At 43.9% G+C, this 27,414-nt stretch overlaps 1 protein-coding gene across 1 annotated transcript in view; it reads right to left on the bottom strand.

Moving 5' to 3' along the window:
* CSMD2 (CUB and Sushi multiple domains 2) overlaps positions 1-27,414 on the bottom strand; it is a 611,427-nt gene that overhangs the window by 212,201 nt on the left and 371,812 nt on the right. Inside the window, exons 14-15 of the mRNA XM_059377195.1 lie at positions 14,493-14,819; positions 10,496-10,690 (exon numbers count right to left, since the gene is read on the bottom strand). Of these exons, the coding sequence (XP_059233178.1) occupies positions 10,496-10,690; positions 14,493-14,819 (522 nt within the window). The remainder of the gene's footprint in view (positions 1-10,495; positions 10,691-14,492; positions 14,820-27,414) is intronic.

Below are 27,414 nucleotides of genomic sequence, written 5' to 3' on the forward strand. Positions count from 1 at the left end.
GAATGAATGCATGAATGCATGGAAGGATGAATGAATGTGGTTCATGGCAGGTGATTCCACAAGACACTGGGTAGTGCAGACATGTTTCTGATCCTGCTCCGCCTGTCCTCTCAGTCCCTTGGTCGGTCGGTCTCACTCTTCCCATCCCTCAGCTTCCTTTTCCCACCAGCACCCTTCCTTCACCATCGCCTCCTCCTACAGCTGGACCCTTGGCCCTTGCGGTGCTCATCAGAGCGAGCCCCGTCCTTCTCCTTCTGGTAGGTGGTCAGATTTCACCGTGCATGCCTTTTAAGTTATCTTAGGTCACGTGACCACTTTGACCAATCACACGAGAGCGGTAGTGGCGCAGGTTCCGCCCATAGGAAAAGTTGAGGAGCTGGCGCCAGATTTGCCATTTTCTGCCTCGTTGATGGTGAGAGCAAGTGTCAGGATGGAAGTCCCCTCGGGCTGGGCCTTTGAGTGACAAAGGGGCAGGGCCCCTTGATGGCCAGTGTTAAACATGCAGCTCAGGCAGCCTATGTGAGTACCAATTCCTGCTTTTAAGCCACTGAGATTGGGGGCTTGTTTGTTAACGCACTCTAACCTTACCCACCTGGTACCTCCCCAGGACCGATGAGGAGGATGCCGGCACCAACCACCACCCACACTGTGGCCATCGTCACCACCACGGCCATTCATGGACTCACAGGGACAGACATGCTCACTCTTCACAGAACACAAATCCTGCAAGGGTGGTGCTATTAATCTCCCCCATTTTACAGCTAGGACAGGTTTATGGAGGTGCAGCAACCAGCTCTGCTTTAGTTGGTGATAGAGCCTGGACTCGGACCTAGGAAGACACCATAAATCCAGAGATCCAAAACTAAGCAGCCTTCCACTTTTCGAAGAACCCCTGTGTCCTTTGGAATTCCTTACTATGGAGCTATCAGATGCCAAAAATGTCCTAAACAAGACGAGGAAGAAAATGAAGAGCTACTCAGTAGCTGTTTTTTTCTGCAGGTTTTTTTTGTTTTGTTTTGTTTTGTTTTTGTTTTTGTTTTTGCATGCTTCCCTAGTTAATCAGTTTCATAAAACAGGATCAAATATACTGCACCCTTCCTCTCTCAATTCTATGAACTTCTTGGAAAGACTGAAAATAATTGTCAACATTCTTTTTTAAAAGACTTATTTATTTATTTTAGAGAGCGAGGGGGGAGATTGCCAGGGGTGGGGAGGAGGGAGAGAGAATCCCAAGCAGACTCCCACTGAGCACAGAGCCTGACAGTGGGCTAATCTCACCATACTGAGATCATGACCTGAGCTGAAATTAAGAATTAGAGGCTCAACTGACTAAACCACCAAGGTACTCTGATTGTCAAGCATTCTTAACAGAGTGTTACATTAGGAAGTTTAATTAACCTAAGAACAGTAATACAAATGATATGAGTAGAAACTCATATCAATGACTTACAATGCTACGTTATGTGTATTATTTCATTTAAAACCACATAACATTTATGCAGTTATTATGCCCATTTTATAGATGAGAAAACTTAGGCTAAGTAGGCTAAGAGACTAGATCAAGAAGTAATGAAGTGAGAGCTGGGATTTCACTTCAGGACCTCTGTCTCCAAATCCACCTGCAGTGCATAATGGTACTACAGCCATGGCTGGCAGCAATGAGCTCACTGGGATTGAGAGTTCACTGTGCATCAGGACTTGACGAGGATTATCTTTGTGACAACTGCAACACTAAAAGACAGGTACTATTGTTATTCTCGTTTTGTAGGTAGGGATTATCACCCCATTTTCAGTAAGTTAAGACATGGAGAAATTAAGTAATAACACAGCATTTATAAAAACATTGAGGGAGTAAATTGCACAAGGGTATTGTCACTTCCTGGGTAACCCCAGTTTTTAAGACCCATCTCTGCTCTCACTGAACCTGCTAGTACATTCCTCTCTTTGTCCAATGGACAGGTGAGACCTTGGAGGTGTGTGTTTGTAGGGGGCTACTACTCAGTCCTTGGATTCCCATGCATAGCCTCAGTAGGAAAAGGGACTCTCTCGGATTCAATTCAGCACAGGCCCAGCCTCTTGGATCATGGACTGTGATCTCCTTACTTACTTTCCAGAAAACTGTAGATCACATGGTCACTTTCTGTCTAGGCTACCCTCCATTCAGTGCACAAATCAATTTTGTATAGTTTATTTCAACTTAAATAAAATGTGAATTTTGTTAAAAAAAAATAACAAAACCCTATCTAAAATCTCCAGATACGGAAACCCAAATCCTGCCTTTGGTCACCACTTTGCTTTTCTCTGGTGTATTGTTTTACTGCCTTGCTGGTTCTTCTTTTCTCCTGCTCATGTGCTGCTCAAACGACCACTCTATGCATTCAGTCCTTCATATTCTCTGGTTCATCTTCACGGTGACAGGTGTCAGGCCGGGAGGAGTAGGCAAGGATCCTAAATGCAATGTCTCCTTAACGATTGAAAAGATGCTCAACCTCATTCTAAGGGAATATATATATTAAAACTGCAATGAGAGAATACTTCTCATCCATCACATAGACAAAATCTGAGTTCAAGGACACATGAGACTCAGGGAAAGCAGGTATTCTAGCACCTTGCTGGTGGAAAATGTTCTGCAAAATGGCACAACTCCTGTGAAAAGAAATTTGGTAATATATAGCAAAATTCCTATGCATTCACTCTCTGACCCTGCTTCTAGAACTCTATCCCAAAGATATTCTTGCAAATCTATGAAAAGACATATATATGTACAAGGCTATACAAAGCGGCATGATTTATAGTAGCAAAAGAATGGAAAGAGCCCAAATGGGAGGCAGCAATAGGGAGCGGACTGAATGAACTGGAGTAATCAACAAGATGGATGGGCAGCTGTAAACAAAAATGAGGGATAGTCTATATAATGTCATGGAGTGGTCCCCAGAATATATTAGTAAGTGAATAAAAACCAAGGAAACGAGGTAAAAAATAATCCTATGATTTCATTTATTGTAGAGAGGGGTGGGAGACACACACACACACACACACACACACACACACACACACTGACTCATATTATAACAACTGATGAAAGAACGAGGCCCAAACTCAAGATTATCTATGGAAAGAAGGAGGGAACAGGGTGGAGAGTAAAGGAATAAAAGCTAGACTTTCTCAGAATATATCTTCTTTCAGAGGTTTAAATTTGTAACTATGTAAATATTTTTCACAACTAAAGAGAAAGATTTAAATTTGATAAGCAAGCTCTCAAAACTCAAAAGCAGAGTGAAATAAATGAATACAGTACTGTGTCAGTTGGTGGCATAATCGCACATGAAGAAACTAGCGAAAGAGATTTTAAAACACAGCCATCCCTAGTTGGGTCTAGGAATGAGAGGAATTGAAAGTAAAACAACTTAAACCATTTTCAGTAATCACACTGATGTTGTAGTGGCTGTGTCATTCTGTGAGTCTTGGGTGTGCAGTAGGGAATGGGAAATCATGCTGATGTTGTAGGGAACTGGAATTTTCAGCAGGAATGAAAACAGGTACAGATATGACATCAAGAAAGTAAAAAAGGAAGTATTCTTACATCTGAAATGAAATAAACCCATTATGCATTTTTATCTTAAAAAAAAAAAAGAAAGATTCTTTAGCTCTGTTCATTGGAATGCCTTAGAGAGAAGGGCCAACTCAATAGGAATAATTATCCCCAGCGCCCAGATTGTCAGTATCACTTTCCACCGAAAAGGGATTAGGGCTCCTTGGAGAAATGGCTGCTTCCAGGTCAGGGAAAGAAAATGTTCAAAATGAGGTTGGGCCACTTTCAGAAAGATACCCACTGGCCAATGGGACAGTTGGAATGTCGGTTAGAGTGATAACTGCAATGGATTTAATTATATAAAATATGTTTAAACACCCTGAACCATAATGGTATTTAAAAATGTTCAACTTTATGTCAGGGAATCAACTCATTGAATAAAAACTGGTAAATAAAGGAAAATAATTAAGTTTTTCTCTGCCTTTCCTTCATGAACTGTACCTCAGGGTAACCAAATAGTTGATGAGGGCGAGTTTTCTTTAAATACTCCAGCTTATAAAAGAAGATGAAATGATAGCATGTGGGCATTTTGCAATCCCATCGCTGGCTCCTAACATCCTCAAATGAGAGACAACCAGACATTATGCGTCTCTGATGGTGGCACAGAGCCCTGCCCGTAGAACATTCTGGTTGAAAAATGGAAACTAAATCTGATTAGGTTTTTAGATCCTACTTCCAATTAAAGGAAATATAAGAGAGAGAGTGGATCATGTTAAACAACCTCCCAGGGACATAATGGTCAAAATTCAGAGTGCAGGAGACACCTCAGAATAAACGACCTGGCTTCTTCCACAAAATATCAGAGGCGTGGGCACAGAGGTCCACAGGTTAAATGAGCTGACACATATGTGCTACCTGTAATGAGTGAACCTAAGCAGGATTCTGACTTTTTAAAAAAATCTTTAAAATAAAGTGTTAAACAATCATGGAAATTTGATTGTATTAAGTAACTCTTTTTACTTTTTTAGGATGATGGTATTGCTGTTATGTTATAAAGGGCTCTTTTTATCTGTTAGAGATACACACTAAAATGTTGTGGATGGGCTATTTTGCCTGAAATTTGCTTCCCAATAATCCTAGAGTGGGGGAGTGGCAGGGGCAGCAGGTAGGGGTATGAATGCAATGGAACAGGCTATGACTTTGTAACTGGTGAAACTGGGCGGTGGGCACATAGGTGCATCAATTCTGTTTGAAATTTTCCACTCAGAATGTGGGGCAAAAAAAGGAAATGCACACACTCACACTCAGACCTCTCAAACTCACACAGCATACACACTCACACGCACAATGAAAGAAAAGAGGGGGAGGTTTCCTGCCTTGACTAGAGATAAGAGTGCAGGGATAAGACAAAGGGACCCAGTGCCTGGCACACAGCAGGTGCTCCATAAATACTTTGTCAAAGGAATGAAACACTGGTTGAAAGGTAGAAGACCAGGTATTATGACTGAATTGTGTCCCCCCAAATTCACAGGTTGAAGCCTTAGCCCCAGTATGACTGTTTGGAAATAGGGCTCTTACAGAGGTAGGGATGAAGGTTAAATAAGATCATTAGGGTGTGACCCTGACAGGACTGGTATCCTTCTAAGAAGAGACACCAGGGATAAGCACACAGAGAAAAGGACATGTGAGGACACGGCGAGAAGTTGGCCATCTATAAGCCAAGGAAAAAGTGGCTTCAGGAGAAAGCAAACCTGCTGGCACTTTGACCTTGGATTTCCAGCTTCCAGAATGGAGAGAAAACAAATTTCTATTGTCCAAGCTACCCAGTCTGCAGTATTTTGTTACAAAGGCACGAGATGACTAAAACACCAAGCTTCTCCATGACGGACACTAACATCATGCCAGGCCAGGAGCAACTGGGCACAGTGATGGAACACAAGAATATGAAGAACTAGTCTTCTTTGAGCCTTACGGGTGCCGGACACTGATTTATGTGCCCTTTTTCTTTTCCTGTATGTTCATCTTCACAACAACCATGAGGGGGGGTACTGGTATTAGCCTCATTTCAGAGAGGAGGAAACAGGAACAGAGAGCTAATGGGTCCAGAAACACACAGCTAGGAAGTGGCAGAGCCAGGATTTAAACCCAGCAGGCTGGCTCCAGAGCTTGTGTTGCTAGCCATTGTGGGTGTGGACATGGGAATGCCCAGCCGTCGGAGGGGTTTTAGGTGAGGACATGTCTAGCGTGAACAACCAGAACTCATGAAAGCCTTTTCTGGTGGCCTGCTACTCCACTGTTTGTGGCAGCATGAAAGGTGAGTGAACTTTGGAGTCAGACAGACCTCACTAGAGGATTCAAAGTGATGGTCTGGAATCAGAGTACTTGGATTGGAATCCTGACTCTCCCATTCATTTAGCTGTGTGACCTTGGGCAAGTTATGTAACTACTCTGTGTTTCAGTTTCCTCCTCTGTGAAATGAGGACAATACAGTACTTACCTCCAAGGTTGTCATGAGGATTCAGTAGGGCAACATATGCAAAGCACTTGGCCTCGTATTTAGCATGTAGTAAATGCTTAACTCTTATCAGCTGCGGGATCTCAGGCTGGTCAATTCACCTGGCTGGTTTGCAGCTTTCTTGTGCTTGGAGCCTAACAACATCTTTCTCCTGAGAGTGGCCAGAAGATTCAGTGAGATAATGTTAGAAACTCAGTTAACTACCCTTACTTCTTCCTTGGAGGTCTAAATGAGCTACAACTATCACTTGGATTCCTCTTGTGGGAATGGGGAGAACTGGCCTTCTGTCTTTTTTATAGGACTTTTTAATTTTCTGATTATAAAAGTAACACATCTGGTATATACAGCAGAGAAAAACAATGTGGACATGTTTACACCAAACAGTCAAAACATTTTCCTCTAAGGAGCGGGATGGGGAAAATGAGAATTTTCACTTTGAACTTTATCTCACTTATGTATTGCTTAAATTTTTTGCAACTACCAAATATTACTATAAACACGAGAATACACACTCACTGTAGATAATTTATCTCCTTTTCCCCCTCTGTGTATTTTTTCCCCTCTGTGTATTTCTTATATAAGCAGCATTTTTTTTAAAACCCCGTTTGAGGTTCTTTGTCTTTTAATAGGGAGTTTAATTACCTTTACCGTCATAACTGATACGTTTGTTTTACTGCTGTCATTTTGTTTTATGCTGTCAATTTCTGATACTTCTCTGTCTTCTCTGTCTCTTGCAATAGGCACTATGTTTCATTTTGTTTTAATTTTCTTCTGGGATAGGAAAAGGTGAAACTTGCTTTTTATCCTACTTGTGCATACTTAGAAGTATTTAATAAACAGGGTTGAAATTATATTCTCTGTAGTGAAATAATCCCAGAAAAATACAGAAACAGTGTAGCCAAGAGTCTGGGTCTGAATTGTGGCTCCACTACTGACAAGCTGGGAGGACTGTGGGCAAGTGACTTAACCACTCTGGGCTCCAGTGGGGACTGCAACTACACCTGCTTCCTACCGGGTGCTAGGCTAACATGAAAGGACACCTGTAAAATACTGATCCTAGTGTGGTATGCTTACTTGGTTCTTTCTGGAAAAAAATTAAAATAAAAAAGAAGACCACGACGACAAGGAAGAGGTGGATGGGGGAGAGGGATAATCAGGCGCACCTGTGTAGATGCCTTCACTGCCTGGCTTTTTAAAATATATTGCTGACTTTAAACATATGGATCCCCTATGTCCCTCTGTTCTCTAGACAAGATGTCAACAAACTACAGCTCAGGGGTCAAATCCAGCCCATCCACTTAAGTGGTGTCTATGGCTGTGTTTGCGTCACGGTACCAGAGTTGAGACCCACACGGCCCGGAAAGCCAAAGCTACCTCCCAGCTGGCCCTTTAAGGAAAAGTTTGCCGGCTTGTGCCTTAGAGCCACCAGATGATCATCCTTCTTTCTAAATTTAGGAGAAGATGCCATTCTCTCCCTTGTCCCATTATAGCCTCTCAAAAGCTAAGTGGCTCTTGGCATATATTAAAAGATTTTTTAAAAGACCATTAGCTTTTGCATTTAATTGTCCACAAGGTGGGGATACTTAATCAAAAACAAAACTAGAAAAATGGAAAAGACAAAAGATGCTGATTACAAAGCCGGGTTCTCCCGATGCTGGGATACAGGGGAAAGGAGCCACAGAGGGGCCAATCCCAGGGGCTTCTCTACCCCATCTACTCCACTGTTTTCAGTCTGGGTTTGGCCACCCGAGGTAGGGTCTCTGACTTTGGCTCTTGGATATACAGCTTCCCAGATTCCTAAAAACCAGCTTGGCAGCAAATACCCACCCCTTTGAGGAAACTGAGCAGACTCTCCCCTGTGCCAAGTTCATGGTCTCTCCAATGGGTTGCTCCCTATGCCTGGTTGCCTGTGGTCCTCCAACCTCAGTGTTCCCATCCTCCCAAGGGAATGGATGGGATAGTTTTAGTTACAAAATTAGGACTTTGCCCATGTAACAGTGGATCTAATCCTCTCATGCACTTATACGTGGTCTCAAGTATCTCACTGCGCTGACGGAAGTAGGGTCTAGGGGTCCCTGATTCAGGAGGGCGGCCCATGCCAAGAAGTGGGGTCTGCAGTTACCAAGCCCTAGTGTCTCCCAGTGTCTCCTAGTGTCTCCACGTCCACTGGAACTGAGCCCCTACAGGCTTGGGGCACGGTGAGCCTGGGCTTCTGTCCTGGAAGAGAATCTTGGTGGGGAGACAGGACCAAAGGTCAGGGAACTGGTAAAGAAAAATGAAATGGTGGTGAGACCAAGCATCCAACAGCATGGTCCAGTAGCGGCCCCCGAAGAACAAAAGGAATTAGGAGAAGGGAGAGATCCAGAGAGCGAGAGACAGCAGGGAAGATGTCTTGGATGAGATGGACCAAGACAAGGACAACCAAAGAGGTCAAGGGAGAGAATAAGGGAGAATGAAGGGCAGCCTGAAGGATAAGTGGACAATCCTCCAGACCCTGGGCTCTGCACAGTGGCTTTGCAGGGTCATCGGCTTCACCCATAAATGATTCCATCACACATACATGATGACCCCACTGTTGTCAGCGATGGCATGATTTCACCTGCTAGTTCCATGGCTGAGAATGGCATTTCCAATAAAGCTCATTTCACTGGGGAAAATGGCTGTGATGTTGTGTGGACCTCATTGTGGGAACTTGGGAGGGCAGAAAATAGTCTGTTCATGACATGATTGGGGCAGGCGCCTGCAAGGATGGAAAGATACCACTTGAACCCCCCAAAGTGGAGTGATATTCATCTGATTGGCCTCATGAAGAAATGGTTAAAATCATGCTCACGGCCAACACTAATCGATCGTTCCCTCTCTGCCAGACATAGGTCCAAGGTCAGTGGGTGCTCACAACAACCTGTGAGGAGGTTGCTGTATATGGCACCGTAGAGATGGGGTTACAGAGGCACGAAGGGGTCAAGTCATTTGCTCAGGGTGCCTCAGACTGTAAATTTCAGGATGAAGGCCAAGGGCAGTCTGGTGGGAGTCAGGCTCTGGAGGCCATTAGGGAGAGACTAACCTAATTAAAAGGACTTTCCTTCATTCATCCATTCAGTAATTTATCAACCAGTATTGGCTGAGCATCTAAGAGTCTAACAATTTGCCAGTTATGTGGCTGTGAGGCAAGGTAGATCTCCTAACCTCATGGAGCTTACAATCCAGGGACAGCAAAGCCAACCGTTTTGAGTACTTTACACCAGGAACTGCCCTATATAATGTACCTTGCTCTCATCCCCTCCCTTCTGTGTTCAGCTGGAAAATACAGAGGCGCAGAAGGAAAAGGTGACTTGCCAGGATTCCGTGGACTTGAAAGCCTACCTTAACTGCAGACCCTCTGCCATGTGCACTGAGCAGTCAGTGGTCTCTCCTCTCCCTTCCCCCACCGTCAGCTCTGGGGCAGTGCTTGCTCTAACGCTCCCCTCTTCTTCTCCCATCCTTCCCATCTGCTGGCTGGGGTGCACGGATTTGGGTTTGGGGACTGGGTATGGAGAGAGGTCATTTAGGTCTCCATCTCTGTCCATCACGTGAAAAGAGAGGAAGCAGATTTCTGGCTCCCCAAAGTGGAGAAGTACAAGCCCCTGCCTCCATGTCCATGGTCACTGCCTCCTAGGGGCTGGTGGATGCTCACCTTTCATCTGTCAGTCATAAATTTTACTGAGGACTTGCTCTGTGGCAGGCACAGTGCTTGGGATGCAGATGTGGCCTGATTCCTGGCCTCTAGAAGCTTTCATCTGTATTTTAAGTGCCTGCAGTTTGGGGGAGCAGATGGCTGGTCTCTAAGCCTGAATCAAACCTACTTTGTGTGGCCAGGCTGGACTAAGGAGACACCATAATAACCCTCATTTGCTTCAAGCTGTGTTTCTCACACAGAAACTGGTGTTTCTGTGTGAGACTGGTCTGCTTTCAGCCTCCTGAAGACTGACAGCAAGGATATGGAGGCAGCCTTTAATAGGAGCGTGAAGGCCAAGGCAGGGAGACGTCCCAGGGAACCGGGGAAAATGAGCACATGGAGAAGTGAGTGCCAGGTGGCCTGAAAGACTTCAAACCATGGCGCTGCCGAGGCTTTGGGCTCCTGGTGCTCCCCTGGGCAGGAGCTGGAAGAAGTGCTCCTAATGGCTTTGATACTGAGAGAGTTCTCAGTGGAAGCAAGAGGTGTTTTTGGTGCTTGACTATCTAAAACCAGCATTTCTCCAGGTTAATCTCTGGTTACAATTCAAATTTCTGTGCTATAGAAATTGTAAATTTTTGTCATCTTATAGAGCCCCTGCTGTCCCAGTGTGAGGGTGAGAGGGTGACCTGGGTCCTGGGAAAAGAGGAAGGACCACATGGACAAGTGTCACTTGGCCCCCTCCGCCTCCTCTCCAGCTGAAGGTCCCCAGTCCCCCGCCCTGGCAGGCACTTACCTTCACACCGCAGCACAGCGCTATTCCAGACCACGCTACCCTCCTTTAGGATGCAGGTGATGGTCTCCGAGCCCTGAGTCCCGAGGAAACCTTCGTCACAGAGGAAGGAGATAGAGCTTCCCAGCTGAAGGCTGTCACCAAACCGTTTGCCATTCACCGGAACGCCAGGATCTGGGCACTCGTTGTGTCGGAAGGCTGTGTGGATGGGGATCAAGGACAGGATTAGGCAGAGCTGGTGAGCAGATGGGGCCCCCCCACCGCAGAGAAAACAAGCTTCATTATGTTAGGCAATCCTAGACCCCCGTCGCTTCCACAAGAACCTGCCATGTTGGAGACAGAGCCAGATGCCCCAGAACCAGTGAGCCACAGTGGGCAGAAAGCAGGTGATTGTTAAACTTGATCTCCTGCCTTCCTGAGCACCTAATCCAATTTCGTGCTAATGAACATATATGAGTCAGGCAACCGACTAAGTATTTCTCATGTCAGCTCATTTCCATCATATAATGGTTCCACGAGGTAGACCTGGTTACCAAGGTTACAAATGAGGAAACTGAGGCCCAGCATGGCTTAGGAGCAGAGCTCCGTCCTACTGCCACAACCATTCCACACTTCCCTAACTTCAGACAGTTACGGGATCATTTATACTGCAGATGAGCTGGGCTCCAAGTCCTGTGACACTAATAGACACTAAGCATCATAAAGTAGGTGCCCTGGACTCAACCCTGTCTGAAGCCATCTCCCTCATTTCCTTGTGTATTGTCAGGCAGCCTCTCGCTCCGTCATCCAGGCAATGATAATGCAGTGGGAATGGGGCAGAGGAAAGAGAGTGCTTGCGGGTTTAATTGAGCTTTGCCTCTTGTTAGTTACATGGTTCTGGGCAACTTACGTAATCTTGCTGAGTCTCTGTTTCCTGACCTATAAAATGGAGACCATATTTCCCTGGCAGGGTCATTTCAGGATAGAAATAAAAGGAAAGTTGATATGAATTTGAAAGTGGAGATGTTTGGGACGCGCCTGACAGATGGCAAGTACTCCCTGAGTATGAGTCTGCTGCCTTCTTCCCATTCCTTCGTGCTCCGGGGAGACGTTCCTAGCCTGCCTCCACCAGGGTGCCACAGTTCTGGAGCTCAAATCTCTGAGCCACACCCTCTCTGCAACCCTGCTATTGCGCGGATGGTGCTTTCCAGGAGGCCAGGCTCCCTGGCTATGTGGGCTTGTGCCACTTTAAATTAAGAACACAATTTGCAACCCTCTGAAATTCACTAGTGATTGAAACACTTGTACAACCAGGAACAGAAGGATGGATCATGCTGGAGGCAAGAGACCTGCAAATCTGGGGATACTTCCTACCAAAGGCAAGTTATGGGAGCATCTGATGTGGGGATGATTGGGACGATCCCTTGTGGTGCCTCGGCAGACACCCCAACGCACTTCCCGCTGAAATGCAAAGCCCAGGTCATTCCAGACTTTAGGCTTCTCACCTTCCTTCATGAGGAATGATGACTATGAGGGTGCCCTGACATTTAGAAAGATGCCCTGGGAAGAAAAGTGGTGCTTGGGGCCCAGAAGTCCATACATGTCTCCTAAAAATCTCAGTTGCACATGCACGCATACAGGCAGGACTCCAAAGCTACTTCCAATGTCAGGGTGCAAAAGCTCTAAGTCAAGAGCCTTTTCAGACCTCAGTTTCCTGGCATGTGGAAGGGGTAGACAGAGCTTAGCTACTGATGTTTTTGCTGAGCACTGGCAGTGGGAAGCACAGAGGTGCTCAAACGGCAGGTGCCCTGGGGACAGCACCTGCCATCATCATTGGTCCAAGTGCCCCATGTGGAAGAAGGATTAGCTTTACTCTAAGGAGCACTAGGGGTGAAGCTGTCTGTGAGGTGAGCTCCTCACGCTGGGCAGGTGCAGGCTCATCCTAGATGATCACTGGCTGCATGTGACCGAGAAGCTTTGTGTCCCAGTTCCCGGACACTTGTTGGTGGGATAGTGCTGTACCAGCTACATCAGAATCACCTGTGAAGCCTATAAACATGTAGATTACGGGGCCTTATCCCTTTAGGGATTACAATTTTGCAACAGGGCCCAAATATAAAACAATTAGGTCTACGTATCCCCCCAAATTATCTCTATAAGTGCATAGAGAAATATCTGATGTTTGCAGCAGTGTTCAGCAAAGGCTGGCAAGAATCATTTCTGGGTGGGGGATTCTGGGGTAGTAGTTAGTACTTCTTTGACCTGCTCTATTTTGTTGAGTATATATGTGTTGGCCGTGTGTCATTTTTATGGTGGTGGAGAAGCTTTGAAGAGGAATGTTAGGCAAAATCTGGATTCTCACTTAGGTCCGACCCCTCCCTGCCTTTTGCCTTCCTTTTCCCCTCCCCACCAAGAACTCGGCACTTGCTGCTTTTTGGAAAGTGGGCACTCCCTGGGATTTGGTTTTGCCAGGAGTCTCAGTAGCCGGTTTTGTCCCAGGCTTCCTATTGATATTCATACCTACACTGAACCTGCAGAGTTCCTAGCCCTGACCATCATGGAAGGGGGGGCTCCCTGGGATACCTCTCACCCCTCTTCCTACTCCCACCAGGGAGAAAAAGGGTATGAGTCACTCTTGGATCTTTCCATCCAATACTGATCCTTACCAGGTCCAGACTCTGTGCTGGGCAGAAGGGATAAGAAGATAAGCACACATACCCGTACCTTTCCAGAGCTCATGATCTCATGGTAAAGCAAGGATAGAGGTTGATCATCTAGAAGCTAGAGCGCTGTGCTAGACTGGGAAGACTAGGGAAGATGGACTGGGTTCTGCTTCCTCCTAACTGTGGATGGTGGGAATAGGTACACCCTGGAAGAGGCAGGCCTGAGAAGACCGATGGTTTCTAGCAAGTTTGCTGTCCTGAAGAAGGTGCTGAAGAGAGTGTTGGGAGAGAGCTTTAGCTTGGGTGGTTCCTTGGAATCTGAGGTCCCCAATAGTCCCAGCTCAGTTAGACTCCAGGGACAGGTGGGACAAGGAAGCAAGGCCTTTATGCCAAGGGAGTGGGGTGAGGGCTGGGAGGAGATCAGTTCTGTCAAAAAGAACCAGACTATGTGAGTGTCTGCATGCATGGGTGGGGCAGGAACCGGGGGCTTGCATTTCACAAGTAGCCCCTGGAAGAGGAACAGGCAGACCCAACTTCAGCCCCATTTGACTATTTGCCACTGGCTGAGTTCACTGGGTCTACAGCTTATTATGACCCAATAAGCTCTTCTTGCTACCTTTGGCAGCTTGCTATTTCTGGTCTCCAAGCTCTGCTCCCCTACCCCTCCTCACTATAGCCCCAGGAGACACAGAAATGCAGAGAACTACCACTTAGCTTCAGGCTGCTTCTAAAGAAGGGGCCCAGGGTTAAAACCAGAGGTGATAGATTTTGGATTGTGGCCCTGAGAGGGACAATGAGGAACTGCCCCAACAACAAGGCTATAAGCCTCAGATCCATGCAGAAACACTGCTCCGGACCTTTGTTTCTGATTCAGCTGCAGGGGTGGGAAGTAGGCAAAGTGAAGTGTGAAAGCCACTTGGGAGTACCTGAAGTCAACAGTTAGCAGGTGTTCGAGGACTGTGGGGGGAAGTGGGGGAGCACCTTGAGAGGGACGGGTAACAATGAGAGGATGACACAGGCTTGCTCTCTCAGGGGCCTTCCTGGTGCTCACTGGGCCTTCTAGGAGAGGGAGGGTGGGTAGGAGAAATAAGGTTCCAGGCTCCTCTTACGTTACATATTGCACTTCTAGGAAAGAAATGCTCAAGAGAGCAACTCCACTGAAAAGAGCACCCTGGCCAGCAGCCCAGACTTTCTGCTTTTCTGATCATGGTGGAGCCCCATGCTGAGGCCCTGCAACCCCACCAAGCCCTTGGAACTGGCCCACCCCACATCAGTGCTCCTCTCTTCGGGCACCCTCCACAATACTCAGGGGCCAGCACTCTGAGGGATGGTCCTCTGGAGACAGAGTGGGGACTCACTGGTAAAGGTGATGTTGAAGCCCCTCTTTCCGGTGGAGTGGTCGGTCTGGAATTCGAGACGGGCCACGTGGCCACTGCTTGTGATGGAGGAAGGGAGCTGGTTTCCTGAAAAGGTGCCCAGGACGGGGGCCTCGGCCGTGGCCCCATCCTTGATGACCAGGAAGTCAAACTGAGGCTCCACATCGATGTCGTTGAAAGCCAGGTGGATGCGGCTCTCAGGCCGGGCCAGGATGAGCCAGACGCAGTGGAGGTGGTTGCCATAGTCCTCTGGGTAGTTGGGCGACAGGACGACCCCAGAGGGGCTGGTGAAGTTGAAAAAGCAGGAAACTGCAAGAGAAGAGCCACGGAGGTCAGGGTGCGTCCTGGCGTTCTGCCTGGGCTACAGAGGGTTGGCACGGGGTGTATTTCCTTAGCCTAAAGAGCAATGGAAAGAAACGTAAAACCAGGGTTGGGTTGGACCTACTGGGCTCTGAGATCTTGGAGGGAAACATGCTGGGCTCCATGTTGGGCACGGTGCTGGGAAGGGTCCCTCTGGCAAACTACAGACATGGAGGAGTTGGTCCTCTTAACTGCTGTTGATCCCCTGGGTATTAACCAGGGTCAAGGCATGCCAAGTCCATTTCCCCTCTTTAATCATAGGTATGTCCTGAGGATTTGGGCAACCTCAAAGCTACAAAACTACGCTAAGGAGGTGCTGGTTAAACACTCTCTTGCAGAAACCAAAGCTTTGGAAGAATCCTAGGGAAGAGGTGATGGTGCCTTATCTCCATGCCCTATCTACTTCCTGCTCTCTCTCCTACTTTATCCTAAGGACACACTCTTCTGGAATTCCTTATTTTAAACACTTTTCATACCAGTGACTAACAGACCCTGGAACAAGGTTGAGGCAAGGGAAGTGCTATAAATGGAAAAACAAACAAATAAGCAAACACTAAACCAAAATTAAGAGGGAAAATAATAGAATGAAAAAAATTGTAACAAATATGCCAAAGGGTGAATATCAATATTAAATTAGAGCTTTTAATAACTACATAAGAATATCACCAAGATAAGCAAAGAGTATGCTCACAGGATTCACAGAAAGGAAAACTGAATTAATATGAAAACAGTCCATTTCACTAGTAAAAAAAAAAAATAAAGAAAAAATATACAGCCCAATATTGTTGAGGTGTCTTGGAAACTCATATGTATTTATTGCCGGTTGCACTGTAAAGTTGATATAATCCTTTTGGAAGGGAATATATGAATTCTTATCAACAACCACAAAACTACTCAAATATTCTGACTCACTAATCTCTAGGAATTAATTCAAAAGAAAAAGAGCTGCATGGACAAAGATGTTTATAGTGACATAATTTTATTACAGAGAAAAAAATGTGAACAACCTATATGCCAGCCTAATAATATGAGGTAAATTATAGCTTTTAATGTGATGCTGTTTGAACGAAATCATTAAAGTGATAAATATGACCCTGCAGAAAGAAGAACGTTAAGCATCATTTTAAGTAAAACAGTAGATCATAAAATTATATGTATATCTCTGATTATAGCTATTACATATTTACACGTGGATGAAGACCGGACATGAGCCCCTGAATAAAAATTGTTTTCGAGTAATAGGTTTGGGGGGTAATACTTTTTCAAAATGAAAACAATATTTAATTTTTCTGACTGCAAAAATGATATAGGCTCATAATAAACACTTTTAAATGTAAAAGTATAAAGAGGGTAGAAACTAATGTGGACAAACATTTAAATCCCTTTATAACATTTATATTGATGTTTGGTGTTAATAATATTGAAACTTAAGTTAGCATAATATCTGGCTTATTAATTATAATGAAGCTAAGGTAAAAAACAATAATGAAATCATGCTTGCAAAACAAACATACATACAAAACAAAGGAATTGGTGACTCTTTATGTTGAGCTTCTCCTTCCTTCCCCTGACTCTACCCATCCTTCCCTTTTCTACATTATGCATCTCTTTTCCAACCTGCTACTCAAAGCCCTCCCATCCAATTCCGCAAAGCGAACCATGCCCCTAAGACATATTCAGTCTTATCGCTGTAGTCTCTTGTGTTTTAGAGATATAGAAAGAGTCTGAGTCAAGGGGAGAGATGGACATGAAAAAGCTTTTGGGCAACACAATATAGAGTCAATAGTGATTATTATAACATATTAGTGGTGGTTACTAAGTGCAGGCACTATCTGAGCACTGTCATCCATTAGTCAATTTAGCTGTCCCAATAGTACAATTTGCTGGTAGCCCATTTTAAAGATGAAGACACTGAGGCACACAGAGATTAAGTAATATGCCAGGGTTGCTTGGTCAGTAAATGGTAACAGCAAGTTCAAATCCAACTGACTCCAGGGGCCAAGCTCTTAGCCACCCCTCAACATCCTCTTATGAGAACAGAACTGCCCACTGGGCCCAAAAGTGGAGTCCACGGGGGTGTCCTTAGAATTTGCTGAATATTGACCTCTCAACTCCTAACCATTATATTAGCATTAAAGTGGGACAGCCAGGCTGTCTTCAGCTGCAAGCCCTAACACAGATCATGAGGAATCCAAAGCCAACAGAGATAATAACCTTGAAGCCAAGGGTCAAAATCACAAGGTCTGCCTTCCAGTAGAACACACCAGGGCAGACCGAAGGCAAAAAGAAGTGCCATGATTTCAGAGGGAAGATCACCAGAAGCACTGTGAGCATGTGCACAAGTGCATTAGCAGCAGAGGAGAATTTAATTAACATCACCTGAGTCCCCACCCCTACTTCATGACTCTATCACATTATTCTTTTTTCTTTATACCCTTCGTAGTAGGTTGCCATCTTGCAAAGCTCCAGGGGCACCATTTTGAGCAGCTGTATATGGTAACTTTACTTATCACTCTCTAAAATTATCTTGTTCACTTGGTTGTTTATGATCTGTTCCTCTCTTGCCCCCAAACATACACATACGCTCCATGAGAGTAGAAATCTTGTCTGTTTTATTCCTCTCAGTCCCTAGTGGCTCCCACAATGCTTAGTGCATTCATTGTAGGTGCTCAATCAGAAAATCAAGAGTAGAAAATAGAATGACCCAGCCAAGTTGCTAGACAATGAAATTGTTCCCAGTGTTAAAGAACCTTGAAAAATATATAATTCATATAACATTCATTAAAAAAAAACACTCAAAGATGTTTTCTACCAAAACAAGAGATGAATCAAAATGAACTCAAATGTGGGAAAGTTACGTTTAATAAAACAAAACAAAAACAAAAACAAAAAGAAAACCAATGTGGAGATTCCTTAAGAAATTAAAATTAGAACTTCCCTATGACCTTGCAATTGCACTACTGGATATTTACCCCAAAGATACAGATGTAGTGAAAAGAAGGGGCATCTGTACCCCAATGTTCATATCAGCAATGGCCACAGTTGTCAAACTGTGGAAAGAACAAAGATGCCCTTCATTGAACAAATGGATAAAGAAGATGTGGTCCATATATACTATGGAATATTATGCTTCTATCAGAAAGGATGAATACCTAACTTTTGTATCAGCATGGATGGGACTGAAAGAGATTATGCTGAGTGAAATAAGTCAAGCAGAGAGAGTCAATTATCTTATGGTTTCGCTTATTTGTGGAGCACAGGGAATGACATGGAGGACATGGGGAGATGGAGAGGAGAAGGGAGTTGGGGGAAATTGGAGGGGGAGATGAACCATGAGAGACTGTGGACTTTGAGAAACAAACTGAGGACTTTGGAGGGGTGGTGGGTAGGAGGTTGGGTGAGCCTGGTGGTGGGTATTATGGAAGGCACGGATTGCATGGAGCACTGGGTGTGGTGCATAAACAATTGGAACGCTGGATAGAAATTAAAAAAATAAATAAAAACTAAAAAAAAAAAAAGATTAGGAACAAGCAAATAAACGATAGAGTAAAGAATCTAAATAATTGCTGTAAACATAGCTATAAACCAGAATGCAAGCGTAACAAATATTCCTTCGAAGAGAGGATAAAAGATATCATTCCTGTCCAAACCCCAGGGTAAAACTCTGCAGATGACACTGATAGAAAGCATAAAGTTAGAGCAAGGAGATATGCTAATTTCCTCATCTTGCAAGAAATTCTGTTATATAGTTTCTGTGGTTAATTAGAGAAATATAGGTTAGAGCATGTTTTTAAAGATGTTTAGAGTAATTAGTAATAGACTATAAAGTAGCTTATCTTCAAAATTACCAAAGGGGAAAAAGGAAAGCAGTCAATTTAGCAAAAAATGGAATTCAAAGGACACAACAAGGAGGCATAAAGAGGGGAAATGGAAAGTAAATGCTAAAAAAATAAAAAAGACAAGAGACAAAACGTTATTTATGACAATACATGTATACGGGCTAACCTAGCTGAGTAAAGTATAACCCTCATTTTGGAACAAGACTTACACAACTTACATTAGTGACTTACACAAAGTAACTTGGAATAGTTAAAAACAAGGGAAGGGGCCAAGATAGCTCAGGCTTCACATTAGAAGAGTATTAAAGTTCACCAATGCCAAGGCTCCAGAGATTCCTATGTATATGGTGGAGTGGGTCCAGAGCATCCACAGGTTCTAAAAGCTTCTCCAGGTGATCCTAAATGTGCAATCAAGGTTTCCGAAGGACTGGTGGAAGCAAATGCAAACCACCCAAAAAGGGGGTTTTAATATTAATATCAGAACCTTGGATGTTACAATGTCACACCAGGCTCTTGGACAATCCTTGTTTTTGGTCAAGGGTTTAACAGACACTACCAACAGACATTTCTTCTTGAACTTGGAAAGAGAGGAAGCTCATAAACCGACACTCATAGAACAAGAGTGTGGTCCTACAGAGATCAGGCTAGCACCCTAAGAGACGACTTACACTTGTTGCAGGGGAAGGGAATATGCATTGTCTTACAGAGGTCCAATCTTTCTCACCCTGGAAAATTATGTTTGCATGGTACTTTGGAATGTTTCTGCTGGAGAGCAGAGTTTGCTTCTCAGTGTCCAAATAGAGGAAAACATCAAATGCTGTTATTGGATCTCATCATTATCCATCATCCAGGTTAAAAGAGGGATAGAAAGTGCCTAGCCCCTCTAGAAGTAGTTATACTTACAGATATCAACCTTGGATAAACCTTTAAATCAGAGGGCTCTGCCATTGCTCAGACTTTTGAAAACTGACAAAGGTGGGAAACTCATTAACAGGTGTGTGCATAATTACTGTGTGTAATATTAGATCATTAATTGATACAGTCTTGAGTAGGAAACACAAGGGGCTTGTTGGAAAACCCTCTCTTACTATCTTCTCTTTTGGCATTGTCCTTGATGGCTTCACTGCTTTCAAAATGATAATTCAATTATGGGAAGGCGGTCCTGACAAAGAAAACCAAAATCCAAAGATGATATTTAAATAATGGATGATGCATAGATTACAAAATGAAGATATGATGTTTATGATACTTTATGGCCCAAAGCATTGACGCAGATCAAATAAACTATTTTTAAAAAGTACAAGAGTTGACTATGGACTCTGAAAAACAATCTGAGGGTTTTGAAGGGGCAGGGGGTGGGAGGCTGGGGTACCAGATGGTGGGTATTATAGAGGGCACGGATTGCATGGAGCACTGGGTGTGGTGCAAAAATAATGAATACTGTTATGCTGAAAATAAAAGAAAAGTACAAGAGTTGGAGAAAAATATACTAATCTGAAATCAGAAGCAATGAAGACGTACAAATGGCTATCAGACACATGAAAAAATGTTCATCATCACGAACCATCAGGGAGATTCAAATTAAAACCACATTGAGATACCACCTTACACCAGTTAGAATGGCCAAAATTAGCAAAATAGGAAACAACGTGTGTTAGAGAGGACGTGGAGAACGGGGAACCCTCTTACACTGTTGGTGGGAATGCAAGTTGGTGCAGCCACTTTGGAGAACAGTGTGGAGATTCCTCAAGAAATTAAAAATAGAACTTCCCTATGACCCTGCCATTGCACTACTGGATATTTACCCCAAAGATACAGATGTAGTGAAAAGAAGGGCCATCTGTACCCCAATTTTTATAGCAGCAATGGCCATGGTCGCCAAACTGTGGAAAGAACCAAGATGCCCTTCAATGGACAAATGGATAAGGAAGATGTGGTCCATATACACTATGAAGTATTAAGCCTCCATCAGAAAGGATGAATACCCAACCTTTGTATCAACATGGATGGGACTGGAAGAGATGATGCTGAGTGAAATAAGTCAAGCAGAGAGATTCAATTATCATATGGTTTCACTTATTTGTGAAGCATAAGAAATAACATGGATGACATGGGGAGATGGAGAGGAGAACGGAGTTGGGAGAAATTGGAGAGGGAGATGAACCATGAGAGACTATGGACTCTGAAAAATAATCTGAGAGTTTTGAAGGAGTGGGGAGTGGGAGGTTGGGGGAGCCTGGTGGTGGGTATTATGGAGGGCATGGATTGCATGGTGGTGCATAAACAATGAATTCTGTTACACTGAAAAGAAATTAAATTTAAAAAAGAGAAGTAAGTAAAGATTAAGAGGATCTATAAAATAATATGAGTGTATGTGTGTATGTGTTATATGAAACTATGTGGCCTTCAAATGGGAGCATCACCCTCTTTACAAACACCCATGGAATATTACAGAAATGGACTTTATCTTAGACTACAAGGAAATCTCCAAAAACCTCTCCACAAAGCAAAAACAGTGGGGTCATACTCTCTGTTCACAGTGCAAATGAACTAGAAATCAATACTAAAAGAATACAGGAAAATCCCTAAATCACTTGAAAATTCATAGAACACTTTCTTAAACAAGTTCTTGAGTTAAAAAAGGAAATGAAACCTGTCAATACAGACTAGTTATAATAATGAGGAAGATATCAGGTCAAAGCTATATTTCACAGAAAATTCATAGCCTTATTCATTATTAAATTGTTGAGAAATAAGTGAAATGAATGTTGAAACACAAAAGTTACAGAGAGAATAACTGAACAAGATGAAGGAGAGAAGGGAGAATAAACTTAGTGAAGATAAAAATAGAAAAAAATAATGGGAAAGACCCATAAATAAGAAACTTCTCGTGAAATAAAAAGAGAGAAGCCACATATACATAAATAAAGGATAGTAAAATTAAGGAGATATGTTAATTATTAGAGAATAGTATGTATAACATAATAATAAATTTGAAATCTTGACAAAGCAGAATTTCCTAGGAAATTCTGAATTACCAAACTTGTGTAAAAATGCAAGAAAACTGGAATGTACTTAAGGAGTAGGTGGTTTTGTGGCTAGAGCTTTAAAATTTTAAACACACCATAATAGCCATGCTGTTTAAATTAATTTTGATACAAATACTCCCATAAAACAGTATATATGATATACATACTCACACCCACCTACTCACATACCAACATACCCACAGTGTAAAAAGAAATCCCATATGCAAAGTGTTAGCAAATCAAATTCAGCCCTACAACAATGAACAAACACAGCTTATACAATGAAAACAACAAAACTTTACTGATAGGCAGAAAAGAAAATATAAAAATGAGAGACGCATTATTTTTCCGGATGACAGTTCATATTATTAAAATGACAATTGTCCTCAAATCATTGTATACATTGAACATAATTTCAGGCACAACCCACACAAATATTTTTTTTTTTCTGAAACTTGAAACAATTGTAAGATCCATCTGTTGCATGAAGGCGAAAAGAGCCAGTGTCTCCTAAGAGAGATGAGAGTAATACATATGGGATGCCCATCAGCAATCTCTTACAACAACCTTCTGAAGCGTATACTATTGTCCACATTTTATAGGTGCAGAAGTTGAGTCCAGGTAGTCAAGTAACCTGTCCCCAGTCATAATGCAAGGGGTGATGGGCTGGGATATGAACCCAGCCATATGGGTTCCAGAATCCGAGCTCTTAGCTATGACACCTACTTTTTCCCAGTAAGGAGGCCTTACCCACTCAGATATTGAAACATATTCTAAAGCTGTAATAGTAAAATCTGTATTGTATTAGCTCCAAATGAGAGAGAAATGGGGCCAAAAAAGAAAATTTCAGAAACAGACATGGACATCTAAAAATTTAGTATATGAAAATGTGGGCTTTTCACATTGGCAGGGCAGAAGTGGATGGATCAATAAAGAATGCTGGGACAAATGGCTAACCAGCTGTGGAAAAATTAGATTCATATCTCACTCAAGGCACCACAGAACTACTCGGGAAAAAAAAAAAAAAGCACTATTCATATAATCTCAGAGATGGAGAAGGACTTTCTCAGCATTACACCAAAGCAGGAAATCATATGGGAAATGGTATTTTTTAACTACAGAAATAAGAAACTTTTGGATTTTAAAAAGTCACCATAAACAAAACCTCAATACTGAGGAGCAAAGGGAGAGAGAAATATTTGCAGGTTACTACAGTTAAATATTTGCTATATATTTAATATTTAGTATATATATTCTAAATAAATTTACTATGCTTACCATATATGGAACAACAATTCAATAAAAAGGTAACACTCAAAATAGAAATATGGGCCAAGGAAATTAAGAGGCCACTAACAGAAGAATAAAGCTGGTCAACAGAGATGCAGGAAACGTACAATATTATTGGAAAACAGAAACGTCAAGCGACAGAGCTCTCAAGTTGGCAAAGGAAAAGCAGACAGCATGGAACTTTGCAAGAGAATGGAGAAAAGCTGGCAAGGCAGATGGAGACCAAGCATCTGAGGGAGGAGGAAAAACAGGAGAGTGGTTTCTAGAAGGAGGGACACTCTGTTCTGAAACACAGCGGAGCATCTGAGGAGGACAGAAAGCCACCCTTTGGGTTTTAATGACAAGAGGTCGTTGGCAACTTTGGTGAGAGCAGTCTCTGGGTGTGGGGGACACAAAGGTCAGAAAGGGCAGGTGACAAGGGAGCGGGAGCCGAGGAATGGATGCAGCAGGGAGGAGATCCTGTCAAGGAAGTCTGGGTGTAAAAAGGAGCATTAGAGAACGGGCAGAGTGGTGCAGGGTGTGAAGGAAGAGCTTTACTTCTAAGTTAAGAGAGACCAAGGGACATTTAAGTGGTGACGGGCAGCACTCGGCAGATGGGGAGAGGCTGGAGAGACAGAACAAGGACAGATTCCACATAAGGCAAAAGATTCCTAAGAAAGTGGGAGGTGAGGAAGACTATAGCAAGATTTTTGAAACAGTCTATTAATTACTGGTTGTGAAAGTGATGTGGTGGGTACTGAGTTGTTGGATGCTAAGAGAAAAAAAAAAGAGAGAAAAAAGGAAAAAAGGAAGAGAATGGAAATTATCTGAGCACACTGTAAGTAGTGAAGGTAAGTACTGTTTGTAAATCGTCTGCTTCACTTAGTGCAAGTGTGTATACAGCGTTGTATTTCTTACTGAGCTCAAAGGTGTTTGCATATCCCTGATTTAAAGCCTAAAGGGGATGTACAATCTACAGGGGGGACTGCTTTTTGATGGGAGAGAAAAGTGAACATCTCCGCTATAAAGCAGAGAAGGATGGGAAGGAGTCTCATCTATAGGCTGGGTGTCTTTGATATTTGCAATTTGAACATGGTTGTCTGCCTGCCATGTGGGAGGCAAGGTCACTCTCCAGTGCCAGGTGCAGGCAGGGGTTGCTCATGGGTTTGAGGGGAGCAGTGAGGGGACAGCTTCCATGGAGAAGAGAACAACAGGCTGCCTTGAGAAGCACAGATGGATGGGCTGATGCTGCTGCAGGCTCCAGCGAGCCGGGCACCCAGGGAATCTGCAGCAGCAACCACTGGCCTGGTTGGGCGATTTTCTCTAGCAGTGCTCAGCCAAGCAGGAGAAGCCCAATCAGGTTGTTCTTGCTTCATTGTGGATCTCTGGACTGGTGAACTAAGGCAGCTCTGCTGATGAATGCTTTAGCTGAGCTGGAAGCAGAGGCTTCACAAACCCACTCTTGAATGTCTTTGGCTTGCTCAGAAGCTCAGTGTGTTTGTGTTCATCAGAGTTATCTTAACATCATCTCTGGCACTGGAGCCTGGCGAAAGTTCTCATTGAACTTCACTGGGGCTGTGGAAGTGGTGAGAGGTTCTCAAAGTCACATGCTGGAGGGGTGAAACTACACCCTTGCATGGCTCACCCTTATCCTTAGGTTAAGGTGTTGTTCTCTTTGAGGACGTCTTGCAGAAACTCCCACATTCCAAAGGGAGCATTAGGATCAGTGGGCGATGCTGGCCACATGTTTCTGGTGCACATGGTATGTCCTCTTAAATTCATACTGGATTTAATTCCAACCATGAATAATTGTGCTCATGGTTTTCTGTTCCTTTTTTTGTTTGTTTGTTTGGTCCCAGGCGAGCAAGATTGGGACGCTGGTGTCCTGAATTAGACAGGCAGGGTCTTCAACAGAGCTGATCTCCCCCTAATTCCTGAACCATGTCCATTCTGTCCTCCATCACATCCACTCACTTTTCCCACCTCTGGTTCTGGCGTCCCTTCACAGTCATCCACAAGCTTTCCTCCTCTACCTGACATTCACACTGTGGAACATGAAGGGATCGATTTCAGGGTCGTCTACCCCTAGCTCACATCCTCTCTAGGGCACCCCACCCCACACATGACCCCTCAATGTATGCCCCCTGGAAAGATAACCCTTCTGAGCCCCAGAGCTGTATATTCTGTGGTCTTGGCAATGTCTCCACCTTGCCCAAGGATCCCTGGAGTACCGGCCATGTGCCAAACACTGCTCCGGGTATGAGGGATATGGGTTGGCAACCAACAAAGCAGAGAAGCAAGCCCTCAGCTCTCGTGAGGTTGATACTGTAACAGAACGTAAGCCTGGGCGAAGGGAAAAAGTGAATGTAGTGGGAGTGACCTACTTCCAATGAGGTGAGAGATGGCCTGTGTGAGCAAGGAGCCAGACATCGAACGGAAGGCCACTGCAGATGGGGGGAATGAGCTTGGTACATGTGAGGGACAGAAGGGGGAGCTCTGTGGCAGAAGCAAGGTGAACCCTGAAGTGACAAGGAACGGGAGATGACATGAAGAGGATGGCAAAGGACTTTCAGACCATGAGAAGGAGTTTGGATTATGTCACAGCAGATTAAACTAAATATTTCAATACTGAACTCTGAAGTCTTCTTTCCCAAAACTGGTTCTTCTGGATTCTAGGGTCTGGAATGTTCCCTGGTGTCAGCCAATGTTTCAGCCTTGTCATCACTCAGTGATTGGCTTTTTTCTTACCACCATCCAGCCACTCCTGCTTTATGCCACTGCTTCCCAAGTAAATTCCATTCGCTGGGGTCCTCCTGCACGTGGCAGACTGGGGAGGGAACCGTCTGACGTACATCTCTACTGAGGATCCCACTGGGATCTCAAATGCATGTCCAAAATTGAATTCTTTATCTATTTTTCTAAGCCTCCCTCATTCCTTATCTCCATGAATGACAATACCCAGTTACCTAAGCAAAATATATCAACTCCTCCCTCATTCCCATATCCAATCAGTAACTAACTTCAGTTCATTCTATCTCTTCAATATCTCTTGTACTTGTCACATCCCCATCATGGCCCTATTAAGTTAAGGCCCTCTTCCTGCTGCAATAGTCTACCTGGTTTCCTGGCTTCAAAGCTCACTCCCTTTGAATCCATCCTCTGTAGTGGCTCCAGAGTGATTTTCATAAATCACAAATTCTCATGATGTTACATCCTTTCCTGGACCTCTTTAAATACTCCCTACTGCACAGAGGATAAAACCCAAACTCCTCAAAAGGGCACAAAAGACCCTCAAAGACCTAAGATAAGACCCTTCCACTCCCCCACCCCATCCTACATCCCAGCTGTATTAGATGACTCACAGCCCTACAAATGTGCAAGGCTAACTCCATGTCTTGCCCAGGTCTTTTTTCCTTTCTAGAAAGTTCTCTCTTCCTGTCTACCTGGAAAGCTCTGTTAGGCATCATATCTCTTGAGTGGTGTGGGTGCCTCCCACCATTCATTTATTCTTCCTGGTTGCAGTCACAGAGTCTGTACACCAGGTTCAACTCACTCAGTGCCTGTGATGGCTTTGCCCTATCTGCTTGACTTTCTACCTTCTGCCACAAGAACAGAATGTTCTATGTATGGACTGGTCCTTCAGCCTAGATGGCAGAATAAGAGGCTATGTAGAACCTAGCCAAGCCCCACAGAGCTGTAACTGACCCACAGCCCTCATGGGATATGAATGAGAAATAAATGTCTGTTCTTACAGTCCACTGAGATTTTTGGACTGTTGATAACAGAGCAAAAGTCGACTAATACACTATAAAGAGGGATGTGAAGAACTCAGAAAGTGAAGGACTACCTTTTGGATAAGGCGGTTAGAGAAAGCTTCTCTAGGGAGGTGGCAGCTAACAGGTGATTAGAAGGACCCAGACACCCAATGAACATTCCAACATGGTAAACTGCAAAGTGCGAGGGCACCGGGGTAGGAAGGAGTTTAGAGACTCTGAAGATCTGAAAGAGGCCCAGCGAGTCTGGACAGAGTAAGCGAGGAGGCAAGTAGTATGGGATGAATGCAGAGGTAGGAAGGGGTCAGTCACATAGTGGTTCATAGGCGTTTGGCTCAGAGAATTCCCTCAGCATCCAAAATATTCAACTGAGGATCAAAACCTTTCTTGGCATAAAGTCTCTTGGGTCATGGTTAGGGTAGCCACATAATACATTGCCCAAATTGGGACACTTTTGAGAATACTAATAATTACTTTAGGACACAAGATACAAACTGGAATAGTCTCCCAAACAAATCTAAATGTATAGTCACCCCACTCATGGTCCTTTTATTTCCCTTATACAAGAACATTCTCTCACTTGAGGGGGTAGCTTCTGCCTCAAGCTCCCCATTTACAATCCAATCCCCTTTGG

The sequence above is a fragment of the Mustela nigripes genome, chromosome 14 (genome assembly GCF_022355385.1).
Source record: "Mustela nigripes isolate SB6536 chromosome 14, MUSNIG.SB6536, whole genome shotgun sequence".
NCBI classification, from domain to species: Eukaryota; Metazoa; Chordata; class Mammalia; order Carnivora; family Mustelidae; genus Mustela; species Mustela nigripes.